Consider the following 22,334-nt stretch of genomic DNA (forward strand, 5'->3'; position numbering starts at 1 on the left):
CAGGCAGTAGAGATGGACCTGGCAAGTGATTAGGTCAGGAATGCCTGGCATGTGGTCGGGTCTCCCTGGTGGTTACATCCGGTCTGTTAAGTGGTGGGGTCAGGTCTGCTGGACAGTATGGGCAGATCTTGCAAGCAGGTGGGTCATGTCTACCAAGCATTGGGGTCAGGTTTGCAGGTCAGTGGCGTCAGGGCTGCCAAGCGGTGGGGTCAGGGGCCGGGTTAGCACTACCTTGCGTTTGGGTCAGGTCTAGCCAGCGTTAGGGTCAGGTCTCACCTTCATTGGATCAGCTCTGCTGGGCGGTGGGGTCAGGGCTGCTGGGAGGTGGTGGTCAGGGCTGCCAGGTGGTGGGGTTAGTGCTACCTAGCGGTGGGGTTAGTTCTACCTGACAATGGGGTCAGCGCTGCCGGGCGGTGGGGTTAGCTCTACCTGGTGGTGGGGTCAGCGCTGCCTTGCGGTTGGGTTAGGACTACCCAGCATTAGGGTCAGGTCTCACCTTCCTTGGATCATCACTGCTGGGCGGTTGGGTCTTGGCTGCCGGGCAGTGGGGGACAGGGCTGCTGGGTGGCAGGGTTAGTTCTACCTGGTGGTGGGGTCAGCGCTGCCTTGCGGTTGGGTTAGGTCTACCCAGCATTAGGGTCAGGTCTCACCTGTGTTGGACCAGCTCTTCCGGATGGTGGGGTCAGGTCTATCAGATGGTGGGGTCTGGGCTCCTGAATGGTAGGAACTTTAATTACACAAAAAGACATTTGATTTTTTTTTTTTTTTACTTGCAAAGTGCTCTTTATTACAGGTGCAGAGGGTCGGCCTAACCGTCACTACCAGACCTTACCGAGAAAAAGCAGAAGACGATAAAACCTTACAAAAATATTCTTCTCTTCTGTTGCATTGCAAAAAAATTAGAGGTATGAACTGTCCGGAGACTGCGGATCAGCCCCCGGGGACAGGCGTCTACGCAGCAGTGTCACATCGAGTCTCTCGTCTTTAAGACCTAGTGGGCTATTTACAGTCTTGACGTTTTCGGAGGGCGACCCCTTCGCTGCCGTAAGGGCCCCGATGCGTCGTAAAGCAATCAAGTCGGTTTCAGCAGCGAAGGGGCTCAGCGAGGTTCTTCTTTCTCGAGGAGCAGATACGTGCAATATAATGGAAGGGGACTTTTGCGTAATTCGTCGCCTTGGAGAGAAGGAGACGGAGTGAGGGTGGTGGGAGCTGAGTGAGGCAGCGGACCCTGAGACAGGCCTGGTGGACGCTCTTATGCAGGAGACACCTGGCTGGAAGACACAGAAGAAGCTTCTGTTTTGGAAGTGGCAGCAGAAGAAGTCTCATCATCACCAAAGGGATTCTTACCGCAGCACAGGGTGGTGATCATGCAGTTACGGAACTGTGGGGGTAAAACAGAGGCATTAGCAATAAGGGGGGAATGGGTTAACAAAGTCCATTGGCTGGATATTTTTTTCTCACTCCACCATGCTTTACACTGCAGCTCTGATTTTATTAGGGTATAAGTGTGACCAGTGGCTTCTGCTTGGCTATATATTCTTTTGAAATATGTAATACTCTGAACTTTATTTCTTATCTCATTAGACGCTTGGGCTGCTCTGACCTCTATGCTTTACACTGCAGCTTTGTTCCATAAGTAGTGGCTTCAGCTTAACTGCATTTTCTTTCTAAGTCTATGGTTGTCTGAACTCCACCTCCTGTCTCATTAGAAGCTCAAGCTGCTGCTCTGTCCCTCATACTTTATACTTTAGTCTGAAGTCCACCTCCTATCTCATTAGAGGCTCAGGTTGCTACATTGTCCCTCATGCTTTACACTGCAGTTCTGCTCTATGAAATCACACCTGTGACTCTTTAGAAGCCTGTGGTGATCTGACACCTCTAAGGCTTCTTATTTGTTCCTCATGCTTTACACTGCAGCTATGCTTTTTCATATTGTCTGTTGTGTGTCGTACGGGCTCAGCAGGTAGTCAGTGTATGGGGAGATGATAATATCACATTCAGGGCAGATCAATTATAATCTGCCAATAGGTAAACCTCCAGGAAGAAGAATAAGCTCCTCAGGGGCGGAGCCTCCATTGGAGGAGGAGCTTAGCGTTTGCTCTATACCCATTCTTGTGATGGTCTCAGGCACCGGCCTTATTTGTCCAACCTTAGAACCGCCATATTGGGAGGATCAGGGATGGTTCAGAGACCTTTATGGCAACGTACCTGCTTGTTGAGCATAATGTAGATGACAGGGTTGTAGATGGCAGAACTCTTGGCAAAGAAAGCTGGAATAGTCATGAAGACCGGCCCGAATTCAGAGCCTTGATGGGTGAAGATGAAGAAAGCGACAGTGGCGTATGGAACCCAGCAAATCAGGAAGAAGACCACCATGATGACCACCATTCGGGTGACCTCTTTCTCGGCCTTCTGGGTGGTGGCGGATTCCTGCTGTTGGGCTGCGGCCTGTGGAGTGAGGACAGGAGTGAGCACAATGCCCGGACCCGAGGGACGAGGCGTCAGCTACTGAACGGAGGCACTGGGTGCCTCATACCTCACCTCCTTCACGGTGCACACCAGGCGGCCATAGCAGAAGAAGATGACGGTCAGGGGGATGGTGAAGTGGACGATGAACATGTAGATCACAAAGGACTCGTTGTTCACCTCTGGCTTTAGGGTGTAGTAGTCAACTCCGCATGAGCACTGCATCCCCTCAGGGATGTATCTGCAAAAAGATACAGAGGCTTAGATACACGTGGCTCTGCACACAGTATCGCATACAAGATGAGATACAGAGGTTCAGCAGACAGTATCACATAGGATAGGATCAGATACACAGCTCAGCATACAGTATCACACAGGATAGGATTAGATACACACCTCAGCAGACAGTATCACACAGGACAGGATTAGATACACAGCTCAGTAGACAGTATCACACAGGATAGGATCAGATACACAGCTCAGTAGACAGTATCACACATGATGGGATTAGATATATGGCTCAGCAGACAGTATCACACAGGACAGGATTAGATACACAGCTCAGTAGACAGTATCACACAGGACAGGATTAGATACACAGCTCAGTAGACAGTATCACACATGATGGGATTAGATACATGGCTCAGCACACAGTATCACACCATAGACATCTGTTTCAAAATACAAACTGCTTGCATTATACAGATCTCTTAGACCTGATGAGGCTAGTAAACTTACCACCACAATACATGGTATAATATATGAATAATCCTTTTTACAGACATTTCCCACCCACCTTTCTTGATTGACAGCTTCTCAGTGTCCCTCCTCCCTGCTACATTATCACAGTGCTCAGGACAAGCTGCAGCTGTCAGTGAGGCTGGGGGAAAGGAGACCCAATTCATTGGACTTTCTTTCTTTAGCTGGACTCATAAAATGCTCTTTTTGCTATAAAGATTATATCCATGGATTATGACTATAAGTACAGCAGTCTTACTAGGTCCAAGAGATCTATTTAATAATCTATACAGTCTATATAGTGTAATCTTACCACAGATCCACTTTATCTGAGCAAATAGATTAATGTTCAGTAGCACTACATGATGGGGGTTGTAGTACTATGTAGCTCTTGGTTCTAGACCTACCTGGACCATCCAAAGAGTGGAGGACCAGCACAGGACAAAGCCATGAGCCAGGTGAACGCCACACCCATGATAGCATGGTTCTCACCAAATCGGAAGTTGCTCATGGGCTTACAGACGACAACATATCGCTCAATAGCCAAGACCACCAGTGACCAAAGGGACATTTCACCTGTCAGAGAGAAGAAGAGAAAATGAGGAATAAGTCTGGTAAACGGCTAACACAATGAGGAGCAATGGAAGAGCCAAGCAATGGAGGATGGCATCTACAACCTCAGAGGAGGATGGCATGTACAACCTCAGGGGAGGATGGCATGTACAACCTCAGGGGAGGATGGCATGTCCAACCTCAGGGGAGGATGGCATCTACAACCTCAGGGGAGGATGGCATCTACAACCTCAGGGGAGGATGGCATCTACAACCTCAGGGGAGGATGGCATCTACAACCTCAGGGGAGGATGGCATGTACAACCTCAGGGGAGGATGGCATCTACAACCTCAGGGGAGGATGGCATGTACAACCTCAGGGGAGGATGGCATCTACAACCTCAGGGGAGGATGGCATGTACAACCTCAGGGGAGGATGGCATTTACAACCTCAGGGGAGGATGGCATCTACAACCTCAGGGGAGGATGGCATCTACAACCTCAGGGGAGGATGGCATCTACAACCTCAGGGGAGGATGGCATCTACAACCTCAGGGGAGGATGGCATCTACAACCTCAGGGGAGGATGGCATGTACAACCTCAGGGGAGGATGGCATGTACAACCTCAGGGGAGGATGGCGTCTACAACCTCAGGAGAATATGTCATGTATGTCCTGGATGTCATGTACGTCCTCAGGGAAGGATGTCATCTACAACCTCAGGGTAGGATGTTATGTACGTCCTCTGGGGAGGATGGCATCTACAACCTCAGGGGAGGATGGCATCTACAACCTCAGGGGAGGATGGCATCTACAACCTCAGGGGAGGATGGCATCTACAACCTCAGGGGAGGATGGCATCTACAACCTCAGGAGAGGATGGCATCTACAACCTCAGGGGAGGATGACATCTACAACCTCAGGGGAGGATGACATCTACATCCTAAGGAAAGGGTTGTATATACAACCTCTAGTGAGGATTTCATGTACATTCTAAGGGAACAATGGCATCTACAACCTCAAGGAATGTTATCTACAACCTCAGGGGAAGATGTCATGTACATCCGCCAGTCAGGATGGCTTCTACAACCTTAGAGGAGAATGATATATACAAACTCTAGGGAAGATGTCATTTATGTCCTTAGGGGAGGATGTCATGAATGTCCTCAGGGGAGGATGTCATGTATGTCTTTAGTAGAGGATGGCATCTATGTCCTCAGGGTAGGATGTCATGTATATTCTCAGTTGAGGATGGCATCTATGCCCTCAGGGTTGGATGTCATATATGTCCTCTGTAGAGGATGGCATCTGTGTCCTCAGGGGAGGATGGCATGTCCATTCTCAGCAGAGGATGGCATGTCCATTCTCAGTAGAGGATGGCATGTATATTTCCAGTAGACAACGGCATGTATGTAGAGATTGGCATGTCCATTTCCAGTAGACAACGGCATGTATGTCCTCAGTGGAGCATAACACATACAACCACAGGGGAGTATAGCATCTATGACCTCAGGGGAGGATGTCATGGACGTCCTCAATCGAGGATGGCACCTACGTCCTCAGTAGAGGATGTCATCTATATTCTCAGTGAAGGATGGTATCTATGTGATCTGTAGCGGATGGTAGCTACGTCCTCAAAAATAACCATAACTTGGACTAATTATTAAAAGTATTCACACCCCCTCCCATCCAAAAAAAAAGATTTTATGCTTGATGAAGAAGGAGATCCAGAAACTCAATGCCCAGCCGGGGAAGGGAATACCCAACTCACCACCAAGTGTAGCAAAGAAGCCTTCGAAGTAGCACCCGGTCTGCCCGAAGATGAAGTATCCGTGCATTGAGGTGTACATGGTGACGGTGAATCCACACAGGATCATGAAGTGATTGGCAAACGCCAAGTTCAGCAGGATATAGTTTAAGGGTGTTCGGAGCTTCTTGTGCTGTATGGTGACGTACAAGGTCATGAAATTGATTGGGAGCCCAAGAAGAATGAGCAAGAACATGTACGCAGCCAAAGCGGAATATTTCCATGGCTCTGCTAGGTAATACTGAGGGTAATCAAAGGGGCTTCGTACCACCCCAGTCTTGTTGGACATGGGTACATAAAAATTTGGACCTTCTGTTCCATTCATAGTGGCGGCTCTTAAAAGTCCCCTTCCCCCTAATCTAGAAATAAACCAATTTTGTGTTTCTTCTTCTTCTCAGGGACCCCCGAAAAAGTCTGTGTTCCCAACAAAGCCGCTCTACTGAGTGAGCGCCGGACCCCGGCTCTTTATAACGTGCCACTTTGGGTAAGCCGCCATCCACCGGTGTCAGCACCAAAGTATTTAGGTCTCTATTAATCATTTGTAATCCACGCTAAGGTTGCAAAGTGTTAATTGGCTTCACATAAACGTATTAAGACTACACCTGTCTGACTGGTAAGCACAAAGAGGAAAGTGACAGGGGACAAATCCAGGTCACACATAGAGAAGAAGAGGGCCGAAAAGGAGGAAAGGCCAAGTATTCAGGAAATGTATCAAATCTGATTCATAGAACATTCAATGTATCCAGTGCGGATTATAGAAAATAAAAGCGAATGTTCACCAGTAAATGCAATTTTTATGTATACAATTCACCTCCATTATTCTCCTGTGTTATACTCCAGAGCTGCACTCACTATTCTGCTGGTGCAGTCACTGTATACATACATTACATTACTTATCCTTTACTGATCCTGAGTTACATCTTGTATTATACTGCAGAGCTGCACTCACTATTCTGCTGGTGCAGTCACTCTGTACATACATTACATTACTTATCCTGTACTGATCCTGAGTTACATACCGTATTATACTCCAGAGCTGCACTCACTATTCTGCTGGTGCAGTCACTCTGTACACACATTACATTACTTATCCCATACTGATCCTGAGTTACATACTGTATTATACTTCAGAGCTGCACTCACTATTCTGCTTGCGGAATCGATGTGTATTTACATTACATTACTTATCCTGTATTAATCCTGAGTTACATCCTGTATTATAATCCAGAGCTGCACTCACTATTCTGCTGGTGCAGTCACTGTACATACATTACTTATCCTGTACTGATCCTGAGTTACATCCTGTATTATACTCCAGAGCTGCACTCCCTATTCTGCTGGTGCAGTCACTGTGTACATACATTACATTACTTATCCCATACTGATCCTGAATTACATACTGTATTATACTCCAGAGCTGCACTCACTATTCTGGTTTTGGAATCGATGTGTATTTACATTACATTACTTATCCTGTACTAATCCTGAGTTACATCCAGTATTATACTCCAGAGCTGCGCTCACTATTCTGTTGCTGCATTGACTGTGTACATACAGTGCCTTGCAAAGGTATTCACTCCCTTGGCATTTTTTGCGTTTTGCTACCTCAAAACCTGAAATTTCACTGTTTTTAGTTGCGGGTTTGCATCAGTTCATGTAAAGAACATTCCAACAGCTGTTACTATTTGGTTTCTTTTTATTGTGAAGCAAACAACAAATACGACAAAATAACTGAAAACGTCAGTGTGCATAACTATTCACCCCCCCCCCAAAGTCAGACTTTGTACAGCCACGTTTTGCTAAAATTACTGCTCCAGCTCCTTCAGGTTAGATGGTTTCCTCTGATGAACAGCAATCTGACCCCAGATTCTCAATTGGATTAAGGTCTGGGCTGTGACTCGGCCACGCCAATACATTTACACATTTCCCCTTACTCCACTCGAGTGTTGCTTTAGCAGTAGCTTTGGGTCAGTGTCTTGTTGGAAGGTGGACCTCTGTCCCAATCTCAAATCACTGACAGACGGAAACAAGTTTTGCTCAAGACTATCCCCATATTTCGCACCTTCCATCTTCTACTTGACTTGGACCATTTTCCCTGTACCTGCTGCCTAAAAACACCCCTACAGCATGATGCAACCACCATCGTGTATCACTGTGGGGATGGAGTTCTTGGGGTGATGAGCTGTGCTGGTTTGGCACTAGACATAGCGTTTACCTTGGTGGCCAAAAAAAATTAATTTTGGTCTCATTTCACCCCAGCACCCTCCTCCATACATATGGAGACTCTCCCACGTCTTTTGGCCAAATCAAAACGAGCCTTCACATTTTTGGCTGTAAGTATACGTTCTTTTCTGTTCACTCTTCTATAAAGGCCAGCTGTATAAAGTGTACGGCTTATTGTGGTCATATGGAGAGATACTCCAGTCTCTGCTTGGGAATTCTGCAGCTCCTTCAGGGTTACCTTTGGTCTCTGTGCTGCCTGATTATTGCACTCCTTGCCCAGGCTGAGAGTTTTTCTAGGCAGCAGTCTCAGAGCAGGTTTGTTGTGGTACCATGTTCTTTCCATTTGATGATAATAGATTTGATGGTTCTCTGGGGAATCATCATATATTGGGATATTATTTTAGAACCCAACCCTGACAAGTACTTTTTATCACTATGTCTCTGACTTGTTTAGAGGGCTCACAGGTCTTCATCGTGTTATTTGGAGATCTCTTTGGTCTTCATGATGATGTTTTTTGGCGATCTTCTTGGTCTTCATTGTGTTATGTGTTAATCTCCTTGGTCTTCATGGTGTTGGTTGGAGATCTCCTTGGTCTTCATGGTGTTGTTTGGAGATGTCCTTGGTCTTCATAGTGTTCTTTGGAGATCTCCTTGGTCTTCATGGTGTTGTTTGGAGATCTCCATGGTCTCCATGGTCTTCATGGTGTTATCTGGAGATGTCCTTGGTCTTTATGGAGATCTCCAAATAACATCATGAAGACCAAGGAGATCTCCAAACAACATCATGAAGGCCAAGGAGATCTCCAAAGAACACCATGAAAACCAAGGATATCTCCTTGTTTGGAGATATCCTTGGTTTTCATGGTGTTGTTTGGAGATCTCCTTGGTCTTCATGATGTTGTTTGGAGATCTCCTTGGTCTTTATTGTGTTGTTTGGAGATCTCCTTGGTCTTTATTGTGTTGTTTGGAGATCTCCTTGGTCTTCATCCTGTTATTTGGGATCTCCTTGGTCTTCATGGTGTTATCTGGAGATGTCCTTGGTCTTTATGGTGTTGTTTGGTTAGTGGTGCCTCTTGATTAATGGTGTTGCAGCCTCTGTGGCCTTTCAGTAAAGATGTGTATATACCGAGACCCCGGGACACTTAGGCTATGTGCCCACGCTGCGGATTTTGCGCGGATTTTCCGAAAATCTGCAGCAGCGGCACTTCCGAGCCATTTCAATGGCATTTTGGAAATGCTGTGTCCATGCTGCGGATTTTTCCACGGCGGATTTGCCGCGGATTTTGATCCGGAAAAATCTGCAGCATGTCAATTATTGTTGCGGATTTTGGTGCGGATTTTGGCTATAGAATTGGGGAAAAAAAAAAATCCGCATCAAAATCCGCGGCAATTCCGCGGTAAATCCGCGGCAAATCCGCGGCAAAAAAAAGGTGCGGATTTGCTGCGAAAGTCGCGGATTTTCATGCAGAAAAATCCGCAGGTACATTCTACCGTGGACACATAGCCTTAGATTGCACACAAGGGGACTTCCTTTCACTAAGCATGTGACTTATGAAGGTAATTGCTTGCACCAGAACTTTTTAGGGGCTTCATAGCAAAACGGATGAATGAATATGCACATGGCAATTGTTTTATTTATTTTATCCCGTGAATTTAATATTTGCTTATATTCTTCTCACTTCACTTCCCCGACACAACCCGAATTGCAAAAATATTTAAACACAGGTTGTAATGTAAAAAAACAGGTGTAAAAAGCCAAGGGGGTGAATACTTTTGGAAGGCACTGTACATTACATTACTGATGTACATTACATGTACTGATCCTGAGTTACATCCTGTATTATACTCCAGAGCTGCAATCTCTATTCTGCTGGTGCACTCATTATATTACTTATCCTGTAATTATTCTGTACCAGTCCTGAGTTACACCCAGTATTAAACTTCAGAGCTGCACTCACCGAGACCTTTTTCAGAGTATTCCCACAGAGCCTATATTCAGAGTACCCCCACAGTCTGGTGCAGGGCCCCCAAAGAGCCTGTTTTAAGAGTATGCAGAGAGAGGGGTAACCTAAGGCTATGTGTCCACGGGACTATGTACCCGCGGATATATCCGCAGGTATGTCCGCAGGTTTCCTGCAGCAGCTCACTGACATACGCAGCTATACATAGCTGCGGGATTCCAGTGAATTATCTGCGGTAAACCGGCGGACATTCGTGCGACTTACCTGCGGAAGTCCCGGCCTCTATCTCCATAGTGGAGGCCTGGGATTTCCACAGGAATAATTGACATGCAGTTATGTGCGGCTGCAGGACATCTGCACCATGTTCCGCAGCCGCAAATACCACAGCATGGACACAGCACTCCCCATGTCCCATAGGATAACATGGGGAGTGTCTGTACTTGCTAAAACCTGCGGATTTATCTGGAAAATCCAGATAAATCCGCAGGTTTTCCACAGCAAATTGCGCAGGTAAAGAGTCCCGTGGGCACATAGCCTAACGCTGTCCATCACTCGAGGAGCGTCCTATCCCTACACTAGTCAGAGCACAATGGCGGCACCACCCGTGATCCGGTAGTTATATAGGTCAGGTCACGTGGTGCGCCGGCCAATCACAGCCATGCCAATACCTGACATAATTGTGATGGCTGCAGCCAAAAGGCTTGATTGGCTTCGCTGCAGCCTTTCAACAAAGTTTATTAAGTATCGAACTCTGACCTTAACCACGGATTTCCGAGTTCAGATTTGAGCATTGGACACTAGGGGTTTGTTACGAACCCCGAACTTTATCGTCCGGGTTCACTCATCCCTAATTGATAGACCTATTTTGGTGAGCTGTTTCTATGCAGTAGTTTGTTCTCTGCCGGGGACTCCTTTGTGGGGCAGATCTGGCAGTGGCTGTGATCATATGTATCATATATGTATTGTCATTGTATCCGTTCATCCTTCTTTGTGCAGTTTATAGTTTTCTGCATCAGGTAAGATGTTAACTGTAATCCCCAGAGAAGATGCGGTAATTACTGCCCGAGGAGCACCGAGGTCATTAATCCTGTCAATCATCCAGAGGACAACGCAAGGTGCACAGCAAAGGCAGAGCTGCAAGCAAAATATTAGCTGAGATGTATCTAATAGTATCATGTATTATACTGTACTCAGCTGTGTATCTAATCCTATCAAGTGTGATACTGTGTGCTGAGCCGTGTATCTAATCCTATCAAGTGTGATACTGTGTGCTGAGCCGTGTATCTAATCCTATCAAGTGTGATGCTGTGTGATGAGCCGTGTATCTAATCCTATCATGTGTGATACTGTCTGCTGAGCGGTGTATCTAATCCTATATCATGTGATACTTTCTGCTGAGTCATGTATCTAATCTTCTCATGTGATGCTGTCTGTTGAGCTGTGTATCTAATCCTATATCATGTGTGATACTGTCTGCTGAGCCATGTATCTAATCCTATCATGTGTGATACTGTCTGCTGAGTCATGTATCTAATCCTATCATGTGTGATACTGTCTGCTGAGCCATGTATCTAATCCTATCATGTGTGACACTGTGTGCTGAGCCATGTATCTAATCCTATCATGTGTGACACTGTGTGCTGAGCCATGTATCTAATCCTATCATGTGTGATACTGTCTGCTGAGCCGTGTAACTAATCCTATCATGTGTGACACTGTGTGCTGAGCCATGTATCTAATCCTATCATGTGTGATACTGTCTGCTGAGCCATGTATCTAATCCTATCATGTGTGACACTGTGTGCTGAGCCATGTATCTAATCCTATCATGTGTGACACTGTGTGCTGAGCCATGTATCTAATCCTATCATGTGTGATACTGTCTGCTGAGCCGTGTATCTAATCCTGTCATGTGTGACACTGTCTGCTGAGCCGTGTATCTAATCCTATCATGTGTGATATTGTCTGCTGAGCTGTGTATCTAATCCTATCATGTGATACTGTCTGTTGAGCCGTGTATCTAATCCTATCAAGTGTGACACTGTGCTGAGCTGTGTATCTAATGCTATCCTGTGTGATAGGATTAGATACACCATTCAGCACACACTATCACACAGGATAGCATTAAATACACAGCTCAGCACAGTGTCACACTTGATAGGATTAGATACACCGTTCAGCACACACTATCAAGTGTGATACCACCTGATCAGTTGTGTATCTAATCCTAGTCTGTGTGATACTCTTTGCTGAGCAGTGTAAAGTTTTATCAACCGCACTAGATATCCAGAGATGATTTTATACAAATGATTTAATAATTTATATAAGAAAATAATAATTAACATATTGAGCTCTGCTAGTCCGTTCTGGCGATTGTTCGTCGGTGGTGGTTGGTTTTGGTCAGTGCTGGTGTTCGGGGTCCGGGGACTTGTGGTCCCATCACTGGCCGGCCTCCTCGATAGGTTTCCGGCAGTACGGGCAGCAGTTGTGCTGCAGGACGAGGAGCTCGTAGTCTTCTGTGTGAAACATCTATAAGATAAGAAACGTGACTGAGAACGTGATGTACGCCAAGCGGAGGAGACAGGTTTATCATTCATCCTGCATGGCTATTGGAACACACTGGACTCTGCTACATCAGAACACACAATCCCAGGGGATAGGACCTTAATGATTAGCGGTGTGGAGTCCTGGAGGGCTGACTCCCCTATTAGGTTACACATGGGGACGCGGTGTATAAATGGTGGCACGTACCTGGAAACAGGACTGACACATGGTGATGGAGACGTCGGGCAGCAGGGAGCGGAAATACTGCCACTTCAGGGGCTTCGGCCATCGCTTCACCATCACGTCCCGTCGGCTCATGGACCTCAGGACCGAGCGGTTCACGATCACAGGGACAAACTCAGAGCCACCCTGCTACAAATGTGCGGAGAGAGAAGAACGTCAGCCATGTCTCTATTATGTGATGGGCGGCGGCCATGCTGCACGGGCCCTGAATAATGTACAGGAGGGTCCCGTGTGCACAGTATCAGAGCTGGAGCGCCTCCTCCAGATGATGAGGACCCCAGATGTGCATATCTATGGGGCCTACAGTCAATGCATTTTTATGGGTGGGGCTTGAGGAGCTGATAAGGCCACACCCACATATATGTAAATTAAGCCGTTATTTGTGGTCTCAAGGTGATAACATATAACTTACCTCGAAACTTAACTTTGCAGTGAATGGGTCGTCGTCCGGTGTCGTTTCATCCTCGTCCAGCCGTAACGTCTGCGCATCTATAACGGTGTGTTAAGGTTGTAGCAGATGTGCAGTCATTGTACGGCCCCGAATGCTGTATATACCACGGGAACAGCCCCTTAAAGGCGTTTACACTAGTGTTCCTATATGTTTAAAAGGGTCCATCTTTGTTTTAAAATATGAAAAATATGTAAATCGCCTTACAAGACCACCGTGTCCCCAACGGTCTCCTCGCTTCAACTTCTGCTAGGAGAAGTGACATGACTGCTGCAGCCAATGAGTGCATACTGATTGACTGCAGCGATACCCTATTGAAAGGGGAAGCGAGGAGACTGGTGGGGACACGGGCAGCGGTGTATATTTATTTATTTATTGGGTGGAATATCCATTAAATAAAAAAAAACCCCATAGCGACACATATCTAAACACCATGCAGATACCTCTGCGGCTCTGGATTTTTCTGACCATGTCAATAAGATAAATGGCATTGGTGGAGGCTCGCACTACTTCTCAAACACCGCCTGGTATAAAAAAAAGCAGAGTGTGAACGCAACTTCTGTGGACATTAGCACACTAGAGGTTTTTCTCCTGACTTTACACCGCAACAGAAAAACACATTGAAAAAGCTGAATGTGCACAGCGCCTGAGGATACCGGCCGAGGACATCTCCTGCCACCGGTCCTTACTGGCGTTACTTCTGGGAGCCTCCAGGTCGATGAGGGATGTGGCCTCCTCATCCGAGATCCCCTCTTCCAGGTAAAACTCTACCAGAGGCAGCACTTCTGCAACCAGAGAAAAAAGCTGCGATTATAACACAGAGACAGAAAGTGCAGATCATTCATCGCAACACTGGAAGAAGGAACCCCGAATGTGTCCATTAAAGTGAGAATTAATAAACCTCAAATCAGTTTCTAAGGTGAAAGATAATCCTGCAAAGCCTATGTGTGAGGATGAAGGACGAGCGCTGCTGCGGAGGAGACAGGACACATCCCCGTATACCTGCTGCTGGGTGTGAGGATGAGCGCAGCAGAGGAGGAGACAGGACCCATACCCGTATACCTGTTACTGGGTGTGAGGATGAGGGATGAGCGCTGCAGAGGAGGAGACAGGACCAATACCTGTATACCTGCTGCTGTGTGTGAGGATGAGGGATGAGTGCTGCAGAGGAGGAGACAGGACGCATACCTGTATACCTGCTATTGGGTGTGAGGATGAGTGCTGCAGAGGAGGAAACAGGACCAATACCTGCATACCTGCTGCTGGGTGTGAGGATGAGCGCTGCAGAGGAGGAAACAGGACCAATACCTGTATACCTGCTGCTGTGTGTGAGGATGAGGGATGAGTGCTGCAGAGGAGGAGACAGGACGCATACCTGTATACCTGCTATTGGGTGTGAGGATGAGTGCTGCAGAGGAGGAAACAGGACCAATACCTGCATACCTGCTGCTGGGTGTGAGGATGAGCGCTGCAGAGGAGGAAACAGGACCAATACCTGTATACCTGCTGCTGTGTGTGAGGATGAGGGATGAGTGCTGCAGAGGAGGAGACAGGACGCATACCTGTATACCTGCTATTGGGTGTGAGGATGAGTGCTGCAGAGGAGGAAACAGGACCAATACCTGCATACCTGCTGCTGGGTGTGAGGATGAGCGCTGCAGAGGAGGAGACAGGACCAATACCTGTATACCTGCTGCTGGGTGTGAAGATGAGTGCTGCAGAGGAGGAAACAGGACCAATACCTGTATACCTGCTGCTGGGTGTGAGGATGAGCGCTGCAGAGGAGGAGACAGGACTGATACCTGTATACCTGCTACTGGGTGTTAGGATGAGGGATGAGTGCTGCAGAGGAGGAAACGGGACCATACCCTTATACCAGCTGCTGGGTGTGAGGACGAGGGACAAGCGCTGCAGAGGAGATAGGACCATATACCTGTATATCTGAAGCTGGGTGTGGCGACAAGGAATGAGGGCAGAAAAGGAGACAGGACCGTGTACCCATATACCTGCTGCACAGTGTGAAGATGAGGGATGAGCGCTGCTGTGGAGGAGACAGGACCGTGTACCCATATACCTGCTGCACAGTGTGAAGATGAGGGATGAGCGCTGCTGTGGAGGAGACAGGACCGTGTACCCATATACCTGCTGCACAGTGTGAAGATGAGGGATAAGCGCTGCTGCGGAGGAGACAGGACCGTGTACCCATATACCTGCTGCACAGTTTGAAGATGAGGGATGAGCGCTGCTGTGGAGGAGACAGGACCGTGTACCCATATACCTGCTGCACAGTGTGAAGATGAGGGATGAGCGCTGCTGCGGAGGAGACAGGACCGTGTACCCATATACCTGCTGCAGAATGTGAGGACAAGGGCTGAATGCTGTGGAGACGGATATGGGCCACATACCCATATACTTGCCCAACAAGCAATACTACAGACCCGGTGTTGTACTGAGCACATTGGTCCCTGGACGTGGAGTTGGGGTCTCTGCACTCGCACAGAGGTCAGCCTGGCCTCTCTGCTGGTGAGAGCCTATGGCAGCCTGACTATATATAGCTCTAAATGACAGACGTATCACTTAACCGCCTGCTAAACCCTGCTGTGCGGATTAGAGAAAGATTAACCCACTGTCCAGTAATTAATGCTATGCGGACACTTCAATGTGCAATTTAATACTCTGCAGTCCTTTCTCCAGTGCCTCTTAAAATGACTGATGTGACACACGGAACGAAATCGACTCTTGGTATAAAAAAAACATTTCACAAGAAAATCAGGGCTCATAAGCCAAATTAAAGTTCATACTTTATCCTCCCACATCTCTCCCCTGATACCGACCTCCAAACCCTCTGCTACAAACAACTATAAAAATGCGTGATAAAACTGTCTGCAGCCACCACTAGGGGGAGCTCCCTGTATACAGAGATACATGATAACATTCTGTCTGTAACCACCACTAGGGGGAGCTCCCTGTATACAGAGATACATGATAACATTCTGTCTGCAGACACCACTAGGGGGAGCTCCCTGTATACAGAGATACATGATAAGATTCTGTCTGCAGCCACCACTAGGGGGAGCTCCCTGTATACAGAGATACATGATAAGATTCTGTCTGCAGTCACCACTAGGGGGAGCTCCCTGTATACAGAGATACATGATAAGATTCTGTCTGCAGTCACCACTAGGGGGAGCTCCCTGTTTTCAGAGATACATGATAACATTCTGTCTGCAGACACCACTAGGGGGAGCTCCCTGTATACAGAGATACATGATAACATTCTGTCTGCAGACACCACTAGGGGGAGCTCCCTGTATACAGAGATACATGATACGATTCTGTCTGCAGTCACCACTAGGGGGAGCTCCCTGTATACAGAGATACATGATAAGATTATGTCTGCAACCACCACTAGAGGGAGCTCCCTGTATACAGAGATACATGATAAGATTCTGTTTGCAGTCACCACTAGGGGGAGCTCCCTGTATACAAAGATACATGATAAGATTCTGTCTGCAGCCACCACTAGGGGGAGCTCCCTGTATACAGAGATACATGATAAGATTCTGTCTGCAGCCACCATTAGGGGGAGCTCCCTGTATACAGAAATACATGCTAAGATTCTGTCTGCAGCCACCATTAGGGGGAGCTCCCTGTATACAGTGATACATGATAAGATTCTGTCTGCAGCCACCACTAGGGGGAGCTCCCTGTATACAGTGATACATGATAAGATTCTGTCTGCAGCCACCACTAGGGGGAGCTCCCTGCATAAAGCTAATATGCTGCTAAAAGGAAACACACTTATTAAAGTCTATGGGTGACAAAATACGGCAACACTGCAGTTACATTACCCTGACAAGTAGCTTGTGACTCTGGTGGGTGGTAAGAGGCCATGACTGGATTAATAGAGGAACCTTACATTTGCAGAATGTTGATCTTCCCATGTTAATTGATTTCTTATGAAGGTGTAATGTGGGGTTTGTGTGTGTTTATCTGCTGGAGAGAATTAGATTGTAAGCTCCTCCGGTGCGAGCGTTACGCTGGCGATGTATAAACAGCAGATGGCGGCTATAGTACAATAATAAATCAGGAGCTGCGCTTGCATCGGAGGGCTCGGTGATGTTATGACACTTTATATATATTAGTAACGATTACAAGATGTCGTTTGTAGGACGGATACGCTGTGCGTGTAAGAACGTCTCCTCCATATGGATGTCGTTTACTTGGCATATTTGTAGCTACATTTGTATACGTCTTGTGGGGGCTGTCATGTGGAAACAGACAGAAACACCACACGCCTAAATCCGGATATTAGCGTGGAAGGAGCAATAAGTCATGAGGTTTCCTTATAGGGCAGGAACATTAATGAACGAGAAAGCAATATGGAAACCACCCACACTGCGAGTATACATGTATACACAGCGGGAAAATAAGTATTGCGCACGTCACCAATTGTAATATATTTAATGTAAATATATTTCTAAAGCTGCTATTGACATGAATTTCTCACCAGATGTCAGTAACCACCCATCCAATCCACACAGACAAAGAAATCAAACCATAGATGTCCATAAATTACCGTATTTTTCGGACTATAAGACGCACCCTGGTTTTAGAGGAGGAAAATAGGAAAATAAAACTTTAAGCAAAAAAATGTGGTCATGACACACTGTTATGGGGGTAATGTCCCCAAATTCTCTACTAAGGTACCCCATCCTGGTAATGATCCTCCTGCCTTGTATATGATCCTGCTCATATACCCCCATCCTGCTCATATACCCCCATCCTGTTCATATACCCCCATCCTATTGATATACCCTACATCCATCCTGCTCATATACCCTCCATCCATCCTGCTCATATTCCCCCATCCTGTTCATATACCCCCATCCTGCTCATATACCCCCATCCTGTTCATATACCCCCATCCTGTTCATATACCCCCATCCTGTTCATATACCCCCCATCCATCCTGTTCATATACTCCCATCCTGTTCATATACCCCCATCCTGTTCATATACCCCCATCCATCCTGTTCATATACTCCCATCCTGTTCATATACCCCCCATCCTGTTCATATACCCCCCATCCTGTTCATATACCCCCATCCTGCTCATATACCCCCATCCTGTTCATATACCCCCATCCTGTTCATATACCCCCAACCTGTTCATATACCCCCATGCTGTTCATATACCCCCCATCCATCCTGTTCATATACTCCCATCCTGTTCATATACCCCCATCCTGTTCATATACACCCCATCCTGTTCATATACCCCCATGCTGTTCATATACCCCCCATCCATCCTGTTCATATACTCCCATCCTGTTCATATACCCCCATCCTGTTCATATACCCCCCATCCTGTTCATATACCCCCATCCTGTTCATATACCCCCATCCTGTTCATATACCCCCCATCCATCCTGCTCATATACCCCCATCCTGTTCATATACCCCCATCCTGTTCATATACCCCCCATCCATCCTGTTCATATACTCCCATCCTGTTCATATACCCCCATCCTGTTCATATACCCCCATCCATCCTGTTCATATACTCCCATCCTGTTCATATACCCCCCATCCTGTTCATATACCCCCCATCCTGTTCATATACCCCCATCCTGCTCATATACCCCCATCCTGTTCATATACCCCCATCCTGTTCATATACCCCCCCATCCATCCTGCTCATATACTCCCATCCTGTTCATATAACCCCATCCTGTTCATATACCCCCATCCTGTTCATATACCCCCATGCTGTTCATATACCCCCCATCAATCCTGTTCATATACTCCCATCCTGTTCATATACCCCCCATCCTGTTCATATACCCCCATCCTGTTCATATACCCCCATCCTGTTCATATACCCCCCATCCATCCTGCTCATATACCCGCATCCTGTTCATATACCCCCATCCTGTTCATATACCCCCATCCTGTTCATATACCCCCCATCCATCCTGTTCATATACTCCCATCCTGTTCATATACCCCCATCCTGTTCATATACCCCCCATCCATCCTGTTCATATACTCCCATCCTGTTCATATACCCCCCATCCTGTTCATATACCCCCCATCCTGTTCATATACCCCCATCCTGTTCATATACCCCCATCCTGTTCATATACCCCCCATCCTGTTCATATACCCCCCATCCTGTTCATATACCCCCCATCCTGTTCATATACCCCGATCCTGCTCATATACCCCCATCCTGTTCATATACCCCCATCCTGTTCATATACCCCCATCCTGTTCATATACCCCCATCCTGTTCATATACCCCCCCATCCATTCTGCTCATATACTCCCATGCTGTTCATATAACCCCATCCTGTTCATATACCCCCATGCTGTTCATATATCCCCCATCCATCCTGTTCATATACTCCCATCCTGTTCATATACCCCCCATCCTGTTCATATACCCCCATCCTGTTCATATACCCCCATCCTGTTCATATACCCCCCATCCATCCTGCTCATATACCCGCATCCTGTTCATATACCCCCATCCTGTTCATATACCCCCCATCCATCCTGTTCATATACTCCCATCCTGTTCATATACCCCCATCCTGTTCATATACCCCCCATCCATCCTGTTCATATACTCCCATCCTGTTCATATACCCCCCATCCTGTTCATATACCCCCCATCCTGTTCATATACTCCCATCCTGCTCATATACCCCCATCCTGTTCATATACCCCCATCCTGTTCATATACCCCCATCCTGTTCATATACCCCCATCCTGTTCATATACCCCCCATCCTGTTCATATACCCCCCATCCTGTTCATATACCCCCATCCTGCTCATATACCCCCATCCTGTTCATATACCCCCATCCTGTTCATATACCCCCATCCTGTTCATATACCCCCATCCTGTTCATATACCCCCATCCTGTTCATATACCCCCATTCTGTTCATATACCCCCCCATCCATTCTGCTCATATACTCCCATCCTGTTCATATAACCCCATCCTGTTCATATACCCCCATGCTGTTCATATATCCCCCATCCATCCTGTTCATATACTCCCATCCTGTTCATATACCCCCATCCTGTTCATATACCCCCCATCCTGTTCATATACCCCCCATCCTGTTCATATACCCCCATCCTGTTCATATACCCCCATTCTGTTCATATACCCCCCATCCATCCTGCTCATATACTCCCATCCTGTTCATATACCCCCCATCCATCCTGCTCATATACTCCCATCCTGTTCATATACCCCCATCCTGTTCATATACCCCCCATCCATCCTGTTCATATACTACCATCCTGTTCATATACCCCCATCCTGTTCATATACCCCCCATCCTGTTCATATACCCCCCATCCTGTTCATATACCCCTATCCTGCTCATATACCCCCCATCCATCCTGTTCATATACTCCCATCCTGTTCATATACCCCCCATCCTGTTCATATACCCCCCATCCTGTTCATATACCCCCATCCTGCTCATATACCCCCATCCTGTTCATATACCCCCATCCTGTTCATATACCCCCATCCTGTTCATATACCCCCCATCCTGTTCATATACCCCCCATCCTGTTCATATACCCCCATCCTGCTCATATACCCCCATCCTGTTCATATACCCCCATCCTGTTCATATACCCCCATCCTGTTCATATACCCCCATCCTGTTCATATACCCCCATTCTGTTCATATACCCCCCCATCCATTCTGCTCATATACTCCCATCCTGTTCATATAACCCCATCCTGTTCATATACCCCCATGCTGTTCATATATCCCCCATCCATCCTGTTCATATACTCCCATCCTGTTCATATACCCCCATCCTGTTCATATACCCCCCATCCTGTTCATATACCCCCCATCCTGTTCATATACCCCCATCCTGTTCATATACCCCCATTCTGTTCATATACCCCCCATCCATCCTGCTCATATACTCCCATCCTGTTCATATACCCCCCATCCATCCTGCTCATATACTCCCATCCTGTTCATATACCCCCATCCTGTTCATATACCCCCATCCATCCTGTTCATATACTACCATCCTGTTCATATACCCCCATCCTGTTCATATACCCCCCATCCTGTTCATATACCCCTATCCTGCTCATATACCCCCATCCTATTCATATACCCCCATCCTGTTCATATACCCCCATCCTGCTCATATACTCCCATCCTGTTCATATAACCCCATCCTGTTCATATACCCCCATGCTGTTCATATACCCCCCATCCATCCTGCTCATATACTCCCATCCTGTTCATATACCCCCCATCCATCCTGCTCATATACCCCCATCCTATTCATATACCCCCATCCTGTTCATATACCCCCATCCTGCTCATATACTCCCATCCTGTTCATATAACCCCATCCTGTTCATATACCCCCATGCTGTTCATATACCCCCCATCCATCCTGCTCATATACTCCCATCCTGTTCATATACCCCCCATCCATCCTGCTCATATACTCCCATCCTGTTCATATACCCCCATCCTGTTCATATACCCCCCATCCATCCTGTTCATATACTCCCATCCTGTTCATATACCCCCATCCTGTTCATATACCCCCCCTTCCATCCTGCTCATATACTCCCATCCTGTTCATATACCCCCATCCTGTTCATATACCCCCATCCTGTTCATATATCCCCCATCCATCCTGTTCATATACCCCCATCCTGTTCATATGCCCCCCATCCTGTTCATATACCCCCATCCTGTTCATATACCCCCCATCCTGTTCATATACCCCCCATCCTGTTCATATACTCCCATCCTGTTCATATACTCCCATCCTGTTCATATACCCCCATCCTGTTCATATACCCCCCACCCATCCTGCTCATATTCCCCCATCCTGTTCATATACCCCCATCCTGTTCATATACCCCCCATCCTGTTTATATACCCCCATCCTGTTCATATACCCCCCACCCATCCTGCTCATATTCCCCAATCCATCCTGCTCATATACTCTCATCCTGTTCATATACCCCCATCCTGTTCATATACCCCCATCCTGCTATATGCCCCCATCGTGCTCATATACCATCCTGGTATATCGCCTGTATCCTATAGCACAGAGAAAAAAAAATAAACGTTTTTACTCACCTGTTCCTCACTCCATGCAGCCGATCATCTTCCTCTCTGCACCACTGACCTGTGTGTGTGGAGCCGTTCCCCTGCAGCACGCAATGTCTTCCTGTCTGTGCCGGTCAGCTGATCAGCACAAATCAGGTGACCGGCACAGACAGGAAGACATCGCGTGCTGCAGGGGGACGGCTCCACACACGGGGACGGGTGAG

At 47.1% G+C, this 22,334-nt stretch overlaps 2 protein-coding genes across 4 annotated transcripts in view; both read right to left on the bottom strand.

Moving 5' to 3' along the window:
• Positions 1–786: 786 nt before the first annotated feature.
• Positions 787–6,410, bottom strand: RHO (rhodopsin). 2 transcript variants are annotated; one of them, XM_075320758.1, is made up of 6 exons: positions 5,528–6,410; positions 3,612–3,780; positions 2,542–2,707; positions 2,209–2,448; positions 1,348–1,381; positions 787–1,271 (listed from the first exon to the last, which is right to left on the bottom strand). In XM_075320758.1, the coding sequence occupies exons 1-6, from the start codon at positions 5,886–5,888 to the stop codon at positions 1,084–1,086; spliced, it is 1,158 nt and encodes a 385-aa protein (XP_075176873.1). In that variant the 5' UTR covers positions 5,889–6,410; the 3' UTR covers positions 787–1,083. The 2 variants fall into 2 exon arrangements, with proteins under 2 accessions (XP_075176873.1, XP_075176874.1); XM_075320759.1 differs by having other exon boundaries at positions 1,160–1,381.
• Positions 6,411–12,040: 5,630 nt separating this feature from the next.
• Positions 12,041–22,334, bottom strand: part of IFT122 (intraflagellar transport 122) — a 120,938-nt gene continuing 110,644 nt past the window's right edge. For both annotated transcript variants that reach the window (XM_075321574.1, XM_075321573.1), the window contains 4 exons: positions 13,639–13,767; positions 12,947–13,023; positions 12,499–12,663; positions 12,041–12,276 (listed from right to left, as the gene is read on the bottom strand). In XM_075321574.1, coding sequence (XP_075177689.1) covers positions 12,187–12,276; positions 12,499–12,663; positions 12,947–13,023; positions 13,639–13,767 — 461 coding nt within the window. In that variant the 3' untranslated portion in view covers positions 12,041–12,186. The remainder of the gene's footprint in view (positions 12,277–12,498; positions 12,664–12,946; positions 13,024–13,638; positions 13,768–22,334) is intronic.

The sequence above is a fragment of the Anomaloglossus baeobatrachus genome, chromosome 8 (genome assembly GCF_048569485.1).
Source record: "Anomaloglossus baeobatrachus isolate aAnoBae1 chromosome 8, aAnoBae1.hap1, whole genome shotgun sequence".
NCBI lineage: Eukaryota > Metazoa > Chordata > Amphibia > Anura > Aromobatidae > Anomaloglossus > Anomaloglossus baeobatrachus.

Excerpts from the sequence above, each read along its gene's own strand:
- RHO (XM_075320758.1), bottom strand. The coding sequence starts at position 5,888 with ATGAATGGAACAGAAGGTCCAAATTTTTATGTACCCATGTCCAACAAG. Across the intron at positions 1,382-2,208 it reads ACATTATGCTCAACAAGCAG|TTCCGTAACTGCATGATCAC; the intron begins GTACGTTGCCAT and ends TTACCCCCACAG. Across the intron at positions 1,272-1,347 it reads GATCACCACCCTGTGCTGCG|CCAGGTGTCTCCTGCATAAG; the intron begins GTAAGAATCCCT and ends TGTGTCTTCCAG.